Source organism: Lotus japonicus, chromosome 1, assembly GCF_012489685.1.
Source record: "Lotus japonicus ecotype B-129 chromosome 1, LjGifu_v1.2".
NCBI lineage: Eukaryota > Viridiplantae > Streptophyta > Magnoliopsida > Fabales > Fabaceae > Lotus > Lotus japonicus.
In genome coordinates, this window is record NC_080041.1 from 96,496,668 (window position 1) to 96,514,801 (window position 18,134).

Consider the following 18,134-nt stretch of genomic DNA (forward strand, 5'->3'; position numbering starts at 1 on the left):
TGTTTTGTCTAAAACTTTCATGACTACTCGACATTATCTTTTATAATTGTTGGTTAACTATTATTGACTAAAGTAAACTCTTGTTGATGATTGTAAAACATATCTATTGTTGTTAAGTAATATTAAGTGAGTGAATATCAAAGAAAAATGACATTTATCAATGATTTGATAAAGGTTATTGACACTTACACTTGATAGTTGCTAGTGAGGTTACAATTTAACAACTTTTAATAACCACGCATGATAAATATTTTCTTAGTATTACTATTGGTGAGACTTTCTAGTTGAAATCATAACATTTAAAGATAAAGAACAAGTATAATTCTAATTTTTTCATGTGTCAACGTATGAAAAGTGAAAGATTTCTTAAAATTCCTCATTGCACATTTTTTTCATTATACTACATTTTCTAAGTGGGCTAGCCCGCCAACCCGCAATCCCGCCAAAATATGGGTTGGGTTGAGACTTTGAACCCAAATACCAAAAGTGGGCTAGCCCAACCCAACCCGTATTTCGGCGGGTTAGTAACGGCCTGACGGGTTGGGCCTGGCCCGGCCCGCCAACCCATATTGCCACCCCTAATCGGAGCAGCGGAGCTCCACCCTCCGACGAATACTGCTACATTTTCGTATATAGGACATAAATAATTTTTTCTCAGAGGACGTAAGTCAAACTTTGCTACATTTACAAGGACCAAAATGATATTTAACCCAATTTTATTATTTAATGTTTATTCTCCTCACTCCTCAGCCAACAAAACAAGCAAGGAACACACCTTCACTTCCAAACCCAACCAAACCCCCAGTCTTCGCACTCAGAATTTCAGTTGCAAAACTGTTCAATCACCTTCCCACTCCTCACAATCCACTTAACCACCAACCACCACCGTCCACCGCCGGAAATGGAATCGTCAGAGTGGAACAATCAAGTGGAGGAAGGAGTATTACGGCGGGCGAAGCAGTGGCAGCAACGGAGCGAGCCACCGTCGGCATGGGTGACGGAATTGGTCGAATATCTCACCGGCAACGGCGTCGCGCTGCCGAGTCCGGAGTTAGCGGAGCTTCTGGTTTCCCAAATGTGCTTCGAGAAGGATCACCCTTCGATGTGGAAGTTCATGAGCCACGCCCTTTCTTCTCGCCTTGTTTTCCCTCTTCAGATACTCTCGCTGCTTTCTTCGAAGGTTATTCCTCGGCGACGCTCTCATCCTCATGCCTATGCTCTCTTTCTTCCGCTTCTGGACCAGCATGTGTTTTCATTTCAACCTACTGGTTCAGTTTCGTGCAATCTCAGGTTTGCCCTAACCTATGCTCACTGTAATCGCTGATTAATATGAGTGATTAGGTTGATTTATGATGTGTTTGAAAGAGTTGCGTGAATGCTTAAGCAGATGCTATGTATGGGAAATTTTGAGCTTATTTCTCAAATAAGTTTATGAACATGTATGTGAGAAATGCTTATGGATGTAAGTAATGGTTTATGGTTACGTCGTCGTGATTCTTGATATAGCGGGAAATTACGGACATATGTGGTTGATGTGGCTGCAGTTGTCGTCGCGATGTGGTTGCGGATTGCAATTTAAAACCGTGCTTAAGTTTCTGATTAAACTGATTACTGAAACCCATTTTAAGTGTATTTTAATTGCGGTCACGGTAACAGTCAGTCAATTGCTGTTGTGGTGTGGTTGCGGATTGCAATTTAAGACCGTGCTTAAGTTTCTAATTAAACTGATTATTCAAACCGATTTTAAGTGTATTTAAATTGCTGTCACGGTAACGGTCCTAGTCGCGTCATGGCTGCGTTGCGGTCCTTCGTATTTCAGGAAATATTGTGAATTATAAATGTGGCTGTTGCGGCCGAAATCACGGTCGCGTTGCGGTTTTGGAAACCTTCAATACCTTGATGTTGCGGTCAAATTCAGGGTCGCGACCTTGATTTACAACCAGATTAAAGCTGTTGCACTTACAGAGCTTATTCATTGTTTGCCACTAATGGCTCCCTTTGGGAGAAGTTGAGAGGAAATTTTATAGCAATGTGCAAGATGTGATATTATTTGGTGCATTTGGTTGGAGCATAACTGCCACTCATATTTTTAGTTACATTTCATCCGCTTAGCAGCTGATTTGGGTCTTGGGATGAGATTTTTTGTTTGGTTTCTATATGGTATTTAGTACATGGTTATTTGAAGAGGTTTTCCTTATGGATGGGGAAGCTATGCTCAGTTGATGTTTTTCCCTCTATTTTTCTTTGTTATTTTATTTTCTCTTTTACTCATTTATATATTTATTTTTGCATGCGAGATCCTTTATCCTCCAAGTTCCTTGCACTTTTATTCTTTTTGCCTGAATAAGTTTCTTCTTTTGGGAAAAATATACTAATAAAATTGCTATTATTGTCTTCTTGTTGGACAGTTGGTAACACAGGGCCACTACCCAAACATATTGGTGAATGGTCCCTTGAACTGTAGTTAATATGATAATAAGCTCTGTTATCATTTTTTTTTCCTTTTGTGATGGCAAATGGAGACTTGAATTAGTCTGAGGTGACAAATCCAAATGCTAATGTCTACTCCGTTGGTGATTTCTGTTCTGATTATGTGTTCTTGTTTCTAGTCCTAGTTGATATTTTACTTATTATACATGATAATACCTGAAAATTCTTTGATCAAACAGATCGGTGTGAATGGTCCCTTCAAACTGTTGTTAATATGGTAATAAGTTCTATTATTTATTTTCCTTTCTTGGTGGCTAATGGAGACTTGAATATGTTTGAGGTGAAAAATCCAAATGCTAATGTCTACTCCATTGGCGATTTCTGTCCTGATTATGTTTCCTAGTTTCTATTCCTGAAAATTCCTTGATCAACGGTGCCTAATTCTAAAAGTAACGTTTCTGTTTTGCAGGATAATAAGTTCTGTTGACTCTTCACTCCAGCTTTCTGAAACATATAAAATTCATGATCTGGAGCTAGGGCATGTATTTGTGCTGTTCTTTTTCAACATTATCATTGCTTTGATTGATAGCACATTGGATGACTGGGGATTACAAGTGACCTTCGATGAAAGATCGTGTTTAGTCCCTACTGGTGACCAGTATATGGAAATTGATCACAATGTGACGCACAATTTTAAAAAAAGTGAATATCATGAGCAGATAAGGAAGAGAAATTCTTTCACGGCCTTAGAGGTATTGGAAAGATTAACTGCAAGCAGAAAAGCAACTATTCTTCTGCAGTCTGTTCTCTTGAACATGTATTGTCTCCTACTTCTATATATATATATATATATATATATATATTGTCTTTCATGTATATGTCTTGAAAGTTTAGTTCAATATGTTATAATTAATTGCCTCCGAGTCCATTGCTATTATTATCTCTTGACATATTTACCATCCAAATAATCTAGCTGCTGAAATAATCTTTTAGCCTAATTCATTGAGCTCCAAAAAAATGATAGTTTAAGTTCCGCCATTGCCTGACAGAATAATGCAGTAACAAGGATTGAGGATCCATGCAGATCTTAAATCTTACAGTCTGTATGATGTATTACTTATAGAATACATCTCTACTCTGATGTGTCGACATTGATTGTGCTATTGATAGAAGCATTTATCTTTAGCTTAGAATATTTTCCCTCTACAAAAAGAAAATGATTCTTGCATTGTACATGCAACAGTACTTGAGACAAATCATCTATAGAAGCAATTTCCTTGTATTGTGAGTTGTAAATGCCAATAATAGTCCACATTAGTACAAAATTCCTATCTAAGAAAATATGAGAAAGATACACCACTTTATATGCTAGATCATGCCAAAATGAAAATTGAAAAGTCATTCCATGTTCCTTATTCCTTTTCACAATTTTGTCTTGCATCAATTGGTCTAAGAGCCAAATACATTCCAATTGGCAGTGGTCGATATATTGAGGATTGGATCTATTGATGTATGCTTGGAAGTTTCTCACATGCAATCATGGTTTGAAACAACAGCATCATGTGAGAGCCTAATTCTTCCATTCGTAGTTCAGATTGCAACCACAGTCCTATAGGCATTTTTGAAGTTAGTATAGGGCAAAAATCATTGTTGATTTGAGTTCTCCTCCAATCTCTGATATCCTCTTGATGAATGAATGCTGATTCTTGAATAATTCAAAAAAGAAAAAACTGTTTAGTTGATCAATAAAAAAAATCCTTCAAGTTGAAGATTTTGTAATATATTTAAAGAATTACCGAAAGTTATTCCTATTTCCCTCCTTTTACCTTGTGGCTTCTGTTAGGGTTTTCTAAATCCTAACAGCTTTCCTTGCCTGCTGATAGATTAGGTGGGACATAAATTGATTCCATTAACCGATGGGTTGGGAATTTTTTTTTATCCAACAGCGCTTATGAATATGCCTTAATTCCTAGAAACCCCAGCTCTTCTGTGGATTACGAACTTCTGTTCTTGAAGTATTCTAGTTTTCTTTATACAAAGTTACAAACTAGCCAACCTTTAAATCTAAGGCATTGGAAGTCAAGGAAATCCAAGATCTCACTAGACTAAGATCTTTGAGGCCTTGACAGAAAGCTAAGTTTCTACCCATTTTCAAGTTGGCATTGCAATCCTGCAGGGGTGTTTGAATCTCTATTATTGACTTATCTTGCATATCATGGTTATTTTGCTCCTTGGAGAGGTGCTGCATTTAATGTTTTGAGATGTTTCTCGGGTTTGGCTGCAGTAGGAGTGTATTTCAGTCCGTGCAGTACCTTTTTTTGTGTGTACAGAAGTGCTTCTTTAGATCTTGTGGCAGAGAAGAATTGAAAAGTTGCTGGGCATGTCCTAGATAACAGGTTATTGGGCCACATGTTAAAGTGGAAAGATCTACTATGGGATAATTGATGTGTCCATATTACTGGGTTATTGTGTAGTGGGTATTGGGTAGTGGCTATAGCCTAAACGACAGTAAAGGCTGAATGGAATAGTTAAATGAGTTTTCTTGTGTTATTTACCTTTGCTACAAGGTTAAAGCAGTAGAGGGGATAGAGATTTTTTATGTTTGATCTGTTACTCAAGACGTCTCTTTTGTGTTAGAAATAATGTAAATAAATGGGGATATCTTGTCATCATTATACTTGGGTAGCGTAATCATTATAAATAAGGAAACGATGATATCATGTATTTATTGTGTCTACTATATATAATATACTCCGTTGTGTATTTTAATACAAGGATTCAATCCAATGCATCTTAAATCTTGATTTCTTCTCATTCAACAGTAAGGTTTAGAATACACTTCTTTTGCTTATTAAAAAACATGTTGAATAAATTTATTGTATGCATATGTTAACTTGCTCTCTAGGATTTGTGCTCAGAAATTGACTTGAGTTCCCCATTTGTGTTTCATCATGTATGATAGGCCTGAAAAATTCAATTGCCTCCGGCAGAGGCTTCAATTTCTTGAATCCCTTGAATTAGGATCATCAGAGTTAAAATTAGTGAACCCAGTCCTCACAAAAATGTCTGCAAACATCCGTGGAGTTTCTAATTTTGATTACTGCCTCAATAAGCATCAGCTGGTTGGGAAGCTTGTTGATGTTGGACCCTGCAAGACATTGTTGAGATACAGCTATAGATCTTTTCAGTCTCCTTGTTGGGTTCCTTTAGATATTTATATGGAGAATGCTATGGATTCTAGACAAATTCCTATCAAATCTTCAATTGATGTGCTTACAGGTAAATCCTCTTAGAGAATTTTCATTGTACATTTTTTGCTTGCCGCTATTACTTAATATGTATTAAATGTTTATTTTTAGAACTGCTATGAAGATTCAGGAATTTCCTAATATTCGTGACCTGTTTGCAGAACAAATCAAGACCCTTCAAATAATTAACCAGGCTAGCTGGCAAGAAACTTTTCTAGCTCTTTGGCTTTCAGCCCTTCGGCTTGTGCAGCGAGTTGAGATTGATCCATGTTAATCTTTTGTTTTCATGGATGTATTGATCAAATGATTAATCCCCCCCTCCCCACCATGATTTTGCAGGAGCGTGATCCTCCTGAAGGTCCGATTCCTCATCTTGAGGCCCGTCTATGCGTGCTTTTATCTATTGTTCCCTTGGCAATTGTGAATGTTCTAAAGGAAGACTCCAAACACAATCCGTCTTCTGTTCAAATGTCTATGGAATCAGGATACAGTCATGAAATGAAGAATGATGGTTCTGGGAAACTTGGACTGATTTCATCGGTTGAAGTCCTTGGACACTTTTCTAGCCTCCTATGCCCTCCTGCATTAGTTGTTGATCCAGCCAACCAGGCAGCTAGAAAAGCAGCGAGATTCATTTATAATTCAACAAACAAAAATGGTGAACCTGTAACTGGAATTCATGCTAATTCTAATACAAAAGCAGGTTGATTTGTGGAACTTAATCTTTCGTTCCATGATTACATCTACATTATTTACAGTGATTACGGATTACTATCGTATGCTTACAATTTCATATTTATTTTGTTTGCATATATCTATGATACTTATAAAATAATTGATATCTTTCAGGCGGGAACTTGAGGCATCTAATAGTGGAAGCTTGTATAGCAAGGAATTTAATGGACACATCAGTGTACTTCTGGCCTGGTTATGTGTCTACATCTGTTATGTCTTCGTCAGATTCATCATCACTTGAAAAATCTCCATGGTTAACATTTATGGAAGGAACACCATTGAACAACTCCCTTATAAATTCCCTTACGGTGACGCCTGCCTCAAGGTTTATTTTTGTGTCAAATTGAGATTCAATTCTCGTGTTATCTCAACTGCTGATGATTGCTCTTCACAATTTTTCTTCTGTCCTAGCCTGGCGGAGATTGAGAAGTTATACTTTATTGCATTAAATGGAACAGAGGTGGAAAGGCCTGCAGCCGCTAAGATTCTGTGCAGTGCATCCCTCAGTCGTGGATGGTATATCCAGGTGATAAATCCTATTCCTAGCTGAAATATTGGACACTGGAAGTCTTCTCACTACACAGTTTCTTAAACGTGCTTCAATTATTTCCCTGGATGTATATTTCTAATATTATGTAGCCTAAATCTTGCTTTCATGCTAAAGCTCAAAAATCTTGTTGCTACAGAAGAGGGTAAAATCATAAATTTAGGATTGTTTATTTTCTATAATATAAATATTAGAATTTAGAACATGTTTGGGCTAACACAGCCCCTAAAATTAGCACAAGGGGGAGTACTTTCTAGGTCATTATAAAGGGTATTTTGACTATATACCTGTTAGTCTGTAGTTGAGGGAGTTAGAGTTAGTCAGGATTGAGGTAGTTAGAGAGGTAGGCTATGTTGTGTATAAGTAATAGAAAGGGATGTCAGAGAGACTACCCAGTCATTTGTGAGAGAATTGGGGCCTTAGGACTGGATTTGCAGACCCTTGAAGCTCTGCAATGTCTTATCTGTAACAGGGGGGCTTTTCCCTATTCTTTCATCTAAATTACCAAGTCCTTAACAATAATATTATTATCTCAGCTAGGAGCTCCTATACATTCAACTAAAATAATTGTGGGTGGTTTGGAATCTGCAGGATCTATTGCCATGGAGTTGATTGAAGGAGTCAATTATTATTGTAATATTAGGCATTTCATTTATTTCCAACTATAGTTTAAATTATTGTATCATTCCACTCTTGGCCTTCCCTAGCCCAAATAATACAAATGCACAATGGAGCATGCAAACACATGGAGTAGTTGTAGTTCAGACCACTAATTTTAATTTAGTGTTAAATATTGATAGAAATGTAATATAAAACCATTTATGTGTTTTCACCCATTAGCTTGAGCTTTTGAGATAGTTGATTCATGACATGGTATCTCTATGACTAAGTGGTCCAGAGTTTGGTCCTTGTTGCCCTAATTATTCTGGTAAAAAGTAGAATTCCAGCACATAGTAGGTGTGCCTGTGGCTTGTGCTTTGTCCATGCTTCAAGCCCAATGGACTCTTGCATGAGGGGGCATGTTAGAAATATATTATGAACCATTCATGTGTCTTCACACTACAATAATAATGCATGGACCTGGATTGTGAATTTTACTGATGCTGCACCCACTTCTGTTTCTCCTCTTTTCTGAACTGGGAAAATTTTATCATGCTTCTGTTCTTTGTTGTGATGACATTCGGAACGTAGCATTATGTGTCTAAACTTGCATTTACTCTGCTTCCTTCAGATAATTGTTCTGTCCTCTGTTCTACTTGCTTATGGATTAATAAGTGAATACTTCAGTTCTTGCTTCTGCATAGTTAATGCTGTGCCAAACTTTGTCTCATTGACAGGAACACGTGGTTCACTATGTGGTCAAGCTTCTTGCTTCTCCGGTGCCTCTTGGTCATTCTGGATCTTGGAGCCTCTTGGTTGATAATATGTCCATGCTTAGTGCTGTTCTCCGTGGAGCTTCCAGTGTTGATACTGTTCATATACTTTCTTTACACGGTGTAGTAAGTGAATCACTTTTATAATTTGTTAGATGGCTGTATGGATACAATAAGCATTTTAGATTCTGTCACAATTTATGAGAACTGAATATTTTTGGATTTGCTTGGCAGTTGGAAGCGGTTGTCTATATTAAACTATGTTCAATGCCTGTCATTATCTTCGAATTCAACCTTGGAATTAGATTTGGACTATTAAATCCCTAATTTCATGTTTAGCATGCCTTTCCGAATGGGTAAATCCAGTTCCTTATAAAATTCCAAGGTTGGAAAACAATTCAGTGAAGACCTTTCCAATTCTTTACCTAGACGCTGAAAACTCCTATTCCCAGATATAATTTGAGAGATGCAATCATGCAACTATATCTCACTTCGCTTCCCATTCTTGTGTAATTCAAACATTTCTTTAAAGTTCTTCAGACAATTGGAATTGAAATTATAATTCTAGACTTCGGTTTCAATTTTTTTTTTTTTACAAAGTGTGAAGAGAATTTTTATAGAGATAGAAATGAAGGTGGACATGATAATTATACAGAGATGGATACAACATTGAAAGGCTGTTGGTTCAATGCTGTGTGTTACCCCTGTCTACACCTTAAGTATGAGGAAGTGGAGGAATAAAACATGCTTATTATGACAATTAGTTAATCATCACCCGTGTAATTGAAAACATTTAATCACTCTATATTTACTTGAATATAGCTGTCAAAAGTCAACTTTCCTAAACTTTTTTTAATAGTTGTCTACATTTCAGGTTCCGTTCCGAAGCTATTAGGCACAAACTTCATTCTCATGCTTAATTTATTTTCCAGTCACATTTTAATGTCAAACCTTTTAATCAAAGTTCTTTTTGTAGGTCCCCACAGTTGCTGCATCTTTATTGCCCCTTTGTGAGGCATTTGGCTCAATTACACCGAATTCAATTAACACAGGAGATGAGCCTTCAACATCAACATACATGGCGTACATGGCTTTTTCTCTAGCATTTCTTTTCCTTATTCGTTTGTGGAAATTCTGTAGACCCCCTCTTGACCAAGGCATCACCGAAGAAGGAATTGCGGTTGGAGGTTTGGAGTATCTTTTGTCATTGCACAATAATCGTGTCATGTCTTCCCAAGACAAGTTAGAAAGCAATCAAAGTCTCTTTGAGTCTGCATCTGTGAAACCAGTATGTATTGATTCATTTCCAAAATTACGGGCCTTGTATTGTCAATACAAATCTTGTGTTGCTTCAGCCCTTTCTGGTCTTTCTACGGGAAATTCCATTCATCAAACTGCTACTTTGATCTTAAGCATGATTTACCAGAAGTTGACTAAAGGTGGTATTCCATCCAGTAATTCTTCATCACCAACTAGCAGTAATGCATGTAGCTCCCTCATAAATTCTGGTGAGGAGGCTTTTCAAAGGCCTGTGCTTCCTGCATGGGAAGTAATGGAAGCTATTCCTTTTGTCCTGGAAGCGATTTTAACTGCTTGTGTTCATGGGAGGCTGTCATCACGTGACTTGACAACAGGTTTGCTAGATGGTAGCATTAGTTATCTATGAATCAAGCTTTTCTTTGTTTTCATCAAATTGAGCCCACCTATCGTGTGCTTAATATATGATAACCAAATCATGAAATTTAAAGGGTCTCGTCGATTTCAATTCTTTGTTGTGGATATGTCAAAGTTTTGCTCAATTTGTAGACGCCATTATGATAAGTCATATCTAGTCCAACTCCGACTAAGATATCGTTAGTTTTGTTGGGGTCTCCCATTTACTAGAGATATAGCCAAAGAAGCTCTTATAAAGTATTAGAGTATATGCTATGGAGTTAGTTACTCTAGTAGTTAGTTATCTTAGCTGTCAAGTCTAGTAGTTAGTTATCTTAGCTGTCATGCTTAGCTGTCAAAGCTGAGCTGGCATAACAGAATTGGTTAGCTTCTTATGCAAGCTTGTAACTCTCTATAAATAGAGAGATCAGCAATTGTACTCTTTAGTTTTACAATCAATACAATTCAGTTAAACATTTTCAATATGGTATCAAGAGCAAGGTACGGTCCTTGAGGATTTTCTCTCAGATTTTTCTTAGGTTTTTCTTCTTCTTCTTCATCACCATGGCTGATGAAGCTTCTGCTCCTGCAACTCCTATACCTACTCCAGCACCAGTTTCAGTGGCTCTGTCACAATCGAGTGCATCTACACTGGTTCACAAGCTCACGCTGAAGCTTGATGATTCCAATTTCCTCTCATGGAAGCAACATGTTGAAGGAATTGTCAGGTCTCATCGCTTGCAGAGTTTTCTTGTAGATCCAGAGATTCCACTGCGTTTTCTCAGTGAACAGGATCGTATCAATGCTATTGAGAATCCTGCATATCAACTCTGGGAGCAACAGGATTCTGCTTTGTTCACATGGCTTCTTTCTTCTCTATCGCCTTCTGTGCTTCCTACCGTTGTGAATTGCAAGCACGCGTGGGAGGTTTGGCAAGCTGTTCTTGATTTCTTTCAAGCTCAGTCACTCGCGCAATCTACACAATTGCGATCTGAGCTTCGCACCATCACCAAAGGATCGAAGAGTACTTCGGATTTTCTCAAGCGTGTGAAGTCGATCGTGAATGCGCTCATCACGATTGGCGATCCGATCTCTTATCGTGAACATCTGGAAGCGATCTTCGATGGTCTTCCTGATGACTATAGTCCTCTGATGACGATTGTTTACAATCGGAGTGAGCAGTGCTCGATCTCGCATGTTGAGGCGATGATCATCGCGCATGAAGCGCGTTTGGATCGATCGCGCGCACGACAACTTCAAGCTTCTGCACCGGCGGCGCTTCTCGCTCACGCGACTGCACCACCGCCGTCGCCGGTGGTTTCTCCGTCTCCGGCGACACCTACTGCACCGTCTCCGGTGACCGTCGCGCCTCCGTTACCGGTACACACTGAAGTCAACTATGCCTCGAGCAACGTTGACTCTTCCTCAGCATCTGATGATCGTGGTAGATCTGGCGATTCTCGTGGCTCTGGTGATCGCGGTGGCTACAACAATTATGGTGCACGCGGTGGCAGATCAAATCGTGGTGGTCGTGGCTCTGTTCAGTGCCAAATCTGTCATAAATTTGGTCATGATGCTAGCATCTGCTATCATCGAGGAAATTCTTCTTCCTCTGGTTCTCAGAGTCAACCTACTATGTCTTCACAAGCTGCTGTTTCTTCTCTTCTTGGCTTGCTTCCACAGTTTGGTTACACACCTTTTCGTGGATTTCAGCCTTTTGGCTCTCCTGCACAATTTGGTGTGCCTTTTGCTGGCTCAGGCTATGGTCCTAACCTTCCTTTACAACAAGGTGCTATGTTTGCGTCTCCTGGCTATGGTTACACTGCTCCTGCACCTTCTGGCTTTGGATTTGGTTTATTTCCTCGAGCTCCAGCACAGCACTCTCGTGCACCTCAGGCTATGATTGCTTCTGCACCACAGGCTATGGTAGCTTCTGCTCCTTCCACTCTTGGCAGTTGGTTCCCTGACTCAGGAGCTACACATCATGTTACTCATGATGCCTCAGTTCTTTCAGATAGCATGTCAGTTACTGGCAATGATCAAGTGTTCCTGGGTAATGGACAAGGTTTGCCTATAAAGTCTATTGGTTCAGCCTCCTTTTCTTCTCCATTACACACACACACCACTCTAAAACTTCACAATCTTTTGCTAGTTCCTAATATTACTAAAAATCTTGTCAGTGTTAGTAAATTTGCCAGGGATAATGGTGTTTTCTTTGAGTTTCATCCTTACCATTGCACTGTTAAATCTCAGGACAATTCTAGGACTCTCCTTCGTGGCTCTCTTGGTCAAGATGGCTTATACACCTTTGATGGCATGCACTCCTCAACATTCCTCAAGGGACTTTCTTCTGCTTCTGTCCCCTCTACCTTTTCAGTGACCAAGTCTTCTCCTGCTGATGTTAATAATACAGTTTCTGTTTTAAATAATGTCCCTAATGTACCAAGCCACACATCATATGAATTGTGGCATTCTAGACTAGGGCATCCTCATCATGAGGCTCTGCAATCTGCTCTTTCCATATGTCAAATACCAATACCACATAAATCAAAGTTTTCAGTTTGTCAAGCTTGTTGTGTTGCTAAATCTCATAGATTACCTTCCTCTTCTTCTACTACAGTTTATACTTCACCTTTAGAATTAATATTTGCAGATTTATGGGGTCCTGCCTCCATTGAATCTTCTGCTGGTTATTTTTATTTTCTTACTTGTGTTGATGCCTTCTCCAGGTTCACCTGGATTTATCCTATTAAAAGAAAATCTGATACTTGTTCTGTGTTTCTTCAATTTCAAGCAATGGCTGAATTGAAATTTGGTCTTAAAATAAAATCAGTTCAAACTGATGGTGTCACAGAATTCAAACCTCTAGTTCCTTATTTTACCAAGCTAGGTATAGACCATAGACTGACTTGTCCTCACACACACCATCAAAATGGTAGTGTTGAGAGGAAACATCGCCATATAGTTGAAACTGGTTTGTCTCTCTTGGCCTATGCTCACATGCCTAATTCTTATTGGGACCATGCTTTTCTTACTGCTGTTTTTCTCATAAACAGGCTTCCCACTCCAGTTCTTGATAACATTAGTCCTTATCACAAACTCTTCAAAGTTCCAGCAGATTATAGTATCCTTAGGGTGTTTGGAAGTGCATGCTATCCCCATCTCAGACCTTACATTTCATCTAAATTGTCCTTCAGGTCTAGAGAGTGTGTTTTTCTTGGCTATTCTTCCTCTCACCAAGGTTACAAGTGTCTATCTAGTGATGGAAAAATCTACATCTCCAAAGATGTGAGGTTTAATGAGTTTAAATTTCCATATTCCACTTTGTTTAGTTCTGATGCTGTGATGTCTAGCTGTTCAGGAATCTCTTCTACTATTCCTGTTATTGCTTCAGTTCCTCTTGAGCAGCAACCTCTCTTTGCAGCAGCTCCTGCATCTCCTGCAGCTACTGGTTCTTCTCACCCTCTACAAGAGGCTTCTGCAGAAGCAGTTGCAGCTACTGGTTCTTCTCTTGGGCATGAAGGATCTTCAGTTCCTCATTCTCCTAATGAAGCAGTTACACCTAATGCTTCTCCTCCAGCATCTGATTCCTCTGCTGTGCCTCCAGTAATTAATGCTCATCCAATGCAGACTAGGTCTAAGTCTGGTATTGTTATGCCAAGACTTTTTCCAACTCTATTACTTGCACAAACTGAGCCTACCACTACGAGGAATGCTTTAAAGGATCCTAAGTGGTTAGCAGCAATGAAGTCAGAATATGAAGCACTCATGGCCAACAATACTTGGACTCTGGTTTCTCTTCCAAAGGGGAGACATCCTATAGGGTGTAAATGGGTGTTTAGGATTAAGGAAAATCCTGATGGATCAGTCAATAGATACAAAGCTCGCCTTGTGGCTAAAGGATATCATCAAGTAAAGGGGTTTGATTATGCTGAAACTTTTTCCCCTGTGGTAAAACCAATCACTATTAGGTTGATCCTTAGTTTGGCTGTCTCTAAACAGTGGCATATACATCAGCTAGATGTGAACAATGCTTTTCTTCATGGTGCTTTGCAAGAAGAGGTGTACATGCAACAGCCTACTGGTTTTCAGAATTCAGACAAGTCTCTTGTGTGCAAGCTTAATAAAGCTTTATATGGACTCAAGCAGGCTCCTCGAGCTTGGTTTGATAGATTGAAGGCAGCTTTGGTTAAGTATGGTTTTAAGGCTAGTTGCTGTGATCCTTCCTTATTTACCTTTCACAACAAGTCCAATGTGATCTATATTCTTGTCTATGTTGATGACATAATCATCACAGGAAATTTCTTGCCTTTTATTCAAGAGGTAGTACAGAAACTTAATTCTGAGTTTGCTTTGAAGCAGTTGGGCCAATTGGACTATTTTCTAGGGGTTCAAGTACACCACTTGCAAGACAGATCACTCCTCTTAACTCAGTCCAAGTACATAGGAGATCTCCTTGAGAGGGCTGATATGGCTGAGGCTAAGGGAATTTCTACACCTATGGTTAGTAATTCAAAATTGAGCAAACATGGGGGTGACTACTTTGAAGATCCTACACTCTACAGGTCCATTGTGGGGGCTTTGCAATATGCACCTCTCACTAGACCTGAAATTAGTTTTGCTGTCAATAAAGTGTGTCAATTTCTCAGCCAACCTCTACAAGATCATTGGAAGGCTGTCAAAAGGATACTTAGGTATCTAAAGGGAACCATTCATTATGGCCTGCTAATTAAGCCTTGTTCTTTGCATACTCCAGTGCCATTGACTGCATATTGTGATGCAGATTGGGGCTCTGACCCTGATGATAGAAGGTCGACCTCAGGTTCCTGTGTTTTCTTTGGACCAAATCTTGTCTCCTGGACATCTAAAAAGCAAACACTGGTTGCCAGATCCAGTACTGAAGCTGAGTACAGAAGTCTGGCCAATACTTCTGCTGAGTTGCTATGGATTCAATCACTGCTTCATGAGCTTCATGTTCCATTCATGACTCCAAGAATCTTATGTGATAATATGGGGGCAGTTGCTTTGACCCATAATCCAGTGCTTCACACTAGGACAAAGCACATGGAACTAGACATTTTCTTTGTTAGGGAAAAGGTTCTGAATCAGTCTCTTTTTGTTCATCATGTACCTTCAGTTGATCAGCTTGCAGATATATTCACCAAAGCCCTCTCTCCTACTCGGTTTGAAGCACTTAGAACCAAACTCAATGTGGCTGAGAAACTTGTTTCTCACCCACCTTGAGTTTGAGGGGGTATATTAGAGTATATGCTATGGAGTTAGTTACTCTAGTAGTTAGTTATCTTAGCTGTCAAGTCTAGTAGTTAGTTATCTTAGCTGTCATGCTTAGCTGTCAAAGCTGAGCTGGCATAACAGAATTGGTTAGCTTCTTATGCAAGCTTGTAACTCTCTATAAATAGAGAGATCATCAATTGTACTCTTTAGTTTTACAATCAATACAATTCAGTTAAACATTTTCAATATAAAGAAAAGTTGGTTTTTGGAATCAGACAAAAGTTGATGGTACTTCATTTTATCGCCGTAACTCTTGTGCCGTTTACTTGCAGGTCTGAGAAACCTTGTGGATTTTCTTCCAGCATCGCTTGCTACCATTATTGATTATTTTACATCAGAAGTTACTCGTGGTGTTTGGAAACTAGTTCCAATGAATGGAATAGATTGGCCTAGTCCAGCAGCGGTTCTTCAATCAGTTGAGTCAGAAATAAAAGCTATATTAACTCATGTTGGCGTTGATGTTCCAAAATATTCTTCTGGTACTTTGCTGGTTCATTATTCTAATATACCTGTTCAATGTTATTATTTACTATTTCCATCGAGTCCTACCAAAAATATATCATATGATATTTATTGCATTTGCATTGCTTACAAGTCCAGTCTTTGTTGTTTGCTAGGAGGTTCACAAGTAATGCTTCCTCTACCAATGGCAGCTCTTGTCAGTTTATCGATTACTTTTAAACTGGACAAGAGCCTGGAATACATCCATGCAATTACTGGAGCTGCTTTGGAAAATTGTGCATCAGGTTGCCCTTGGCCTAGCATGCCAATAATTGGCTCTCTGTGGGCCCAAAAGGTCCGCCGCTGGCACAACTTCATTGTTGTATCGGGTTCCCGTTCTGTGTTCAGACACAACAATGAATCTGTTGCTCAGCTGTTGAGAAGTTGCTTCACCTCATACCTTGGAACATTGTGCGTTTCGAACTCAAAGCTTACTGCTGAGTGTAATGTGAATGGCCTGTTGGGTAGTTCCATCACTGCTCCTGGTGCCTGTCCTTATGTCGCTCCCGGATTCCTTTTTCTTCGATCCTGTCGCAATATACACAATGTGCTGTATCTAAATGATGTACTTGTGGGTCTTGTGACAGAGTATTCTAATGAATTAGCTGGCAGAAGGGCCGGTCCTGGCTCTCGCCACCTAAAATCCACTGGAGCATCACTGTCCCTAGCTGCTCAAAGTGCAAAAGAGGTAGCAATGCTTGGTTCATGTCTCTTATGTGCAGCAGGTGGTATCCAACTGGTTCAGGAATTGTATAAGGAGACTATTCCTACCTGGCTGCTGTCGTCAAGGGACACAAAGCAGAATAATGATAGTGTTGTGTCTTATATTCTTGAGGGTTATGCTATGGCATATCTGTTGATAATGACAGGGTCAATGATATGGGGTGTTGGTACCAAGTTACCATCATCGACATCCACGAGAAGGAATCGCATCATTAGGGTCCACTTGGACTTCTTGGCAGAAGTCATGGAGAGGAAAATTTCAATCAGCTGCAATCCAATTACATGGAAAACTTATGTCTGCTGTTTAGTGAGATTAATGGTTAGTCTTGCACCAGCATGGGTTCAAGATGTGAAGGTGGACACTTTGAGGAAATTGGCGCGCGGATTAAGCAGATGGAATGAACATGAACTGGCACTTTCTCTGCTACAAAGAGGGAGGACAGCTGCCATGGGAGCTCTTGCTGAACTTGTCAATATGATTTAGTTTGAACATAGGATTTGTAACATTAATGGCAAAATTGCTTCATAGAAAATTGTAAGTTTACTTAGGACCACCTACAAGTGAAATGGGGCTTGCTATTTTCTCTCATTGCTGGTAGTGTGGACATTTTAGTCCTAATCATAATGTGATGCACCCTAATTCTAGTCTCATTTAATGTTCATGAAAGTTATTTATGCCTGATTTAGATTGTGATATTTGTTAAGTCATTGACGTATTACTTAAATAGCACCAATTTCATGCTTGGTGACAAAAAGAAAAGAGTAAGAAGTTGTAAACAGTGCATGTGGGTTAACTCACATGCGGTTGATCTCGAAGGTTTGATGTTTGAGCCTTGTGTATGTAGCTGCATAAAATAAGAACTTTCTTATCCCCAATGATCCCACCCGTCTCAGGTAGATGATACTTGTGGTCTAGGTTGAAAAAAAGTAACTCGTAAGTTACAAGACGTGTTAACCTCTTCTTGCTCACTCACCAACTCTCTCACAAACCCCACCTCGAAAACCCTCCCACTCCTCCCCTTTTGCTTCACCATCCGTGCTTCAATGACCCTTGTCCTGATCCCCATGATGTTGTGCCGCCGCAAACCAACCCCCTCCCTCTTCGCCAACTCTCACAAACCTCAAGAATGCAAGGTAATCATGACGTTTACTAATCTCAAGCGACTCTTGTGATAACGTCGACGAGCGTTATGTTAACCAAACACTAGGCCTTTGAAGTCGATAAGGTGAAGACTTTCCTTAAGCACATACCACAAATCATTGAGGTAGAGATTTGAGTTGACGTACATACAAAATATGGGTTGGCTAAATGACTCATGATGATTACTTTTTTTATGAGCACTCATGAGGGTTACTTAACCCCACCTCAATTGACCAATATGATTATTTATAAATGAATTAAGAAATAAAATATGAAAATTTTATTCTGCCTATCTTAAATGTGACTGGTCCACCTAGAACGATTGATAAATTTTGCACACATTTTAAAAGTAAAATAGAGTTAAAAAGACTATTTTCATGCGGTACGTCTAATATGTGTGTGTGTTTATAAGTGAATAAAATTTTGAAGCACAAAGATTTCTTTCTGTTACCCAATGGAGATGGATTAGATATTATATTTTCATTACA

At 39.1% G+C, this 18,134-nt stretch overlaps 1 protein-coding gene across 1 annotated transcript; it reads left to right on the top strand.

Annotated features, from left to right (window-relative positions):
- Nucleotides 1–755: 755 nt before the first annotated feature.
- On the top strand, nt 756–17,187 carry LOC130728120 (mediator of RNA polymerase II transcription subunit 33A-like). Its single transcript, XM_057579471.1, has 11 exons — nt 756–1,290; nt 2,900–3,247; nt 5,393–5,709; nt 5,840–5,931; nt 6,018–6,381; nt 6,528–6,738; nt 6,825–6,939; nt 8,298–8,459; nt 9,310–9,967; nt 15,554–15,760; nt 15,899–17,187. The coding sequence occupies exons 1-11, from the start codon at nt 902–904 to the stop codon at nt 16,987–16,989; spliced, it is 3,954 nt and encodes a 1,317-aa protein (XP_057435454.1). The 5' UTR covers nt 756–901; the 3' UTR covers nt 16,990–17,187.
- The last annotated feature ends 947 nt before the right edge of the window (nt 17,188–18,134 follow it).

What these genes read in the sequence shown, in the direction of transcription:
- LOC130728120 (XM_057579471.1), top strand. Translation starts at nt 902, where the DNA reads ATGGAATCGTCAGAGTGGAACAATCAAGTGGAGGAAGGAGTATTACGG. An exon ending in TAATTCTAATACAAAAGCAG is followed by an intron (nt 6,382 to 6,527) that starts GTTGATTTGTGG and finishes GATATCTTTCAG; the next exon opens with GCGGGAACTTGAGGCATCTA. An exon ending in TGTTCCAAAATATTCTTCTG is followed by an intron (nt 15,761 to 15,898) that starts GTACTTTGCTGG and finishes GTTGTTTGCTAG; the next exon opens with GAGGTTCACAAGTAATGCTT.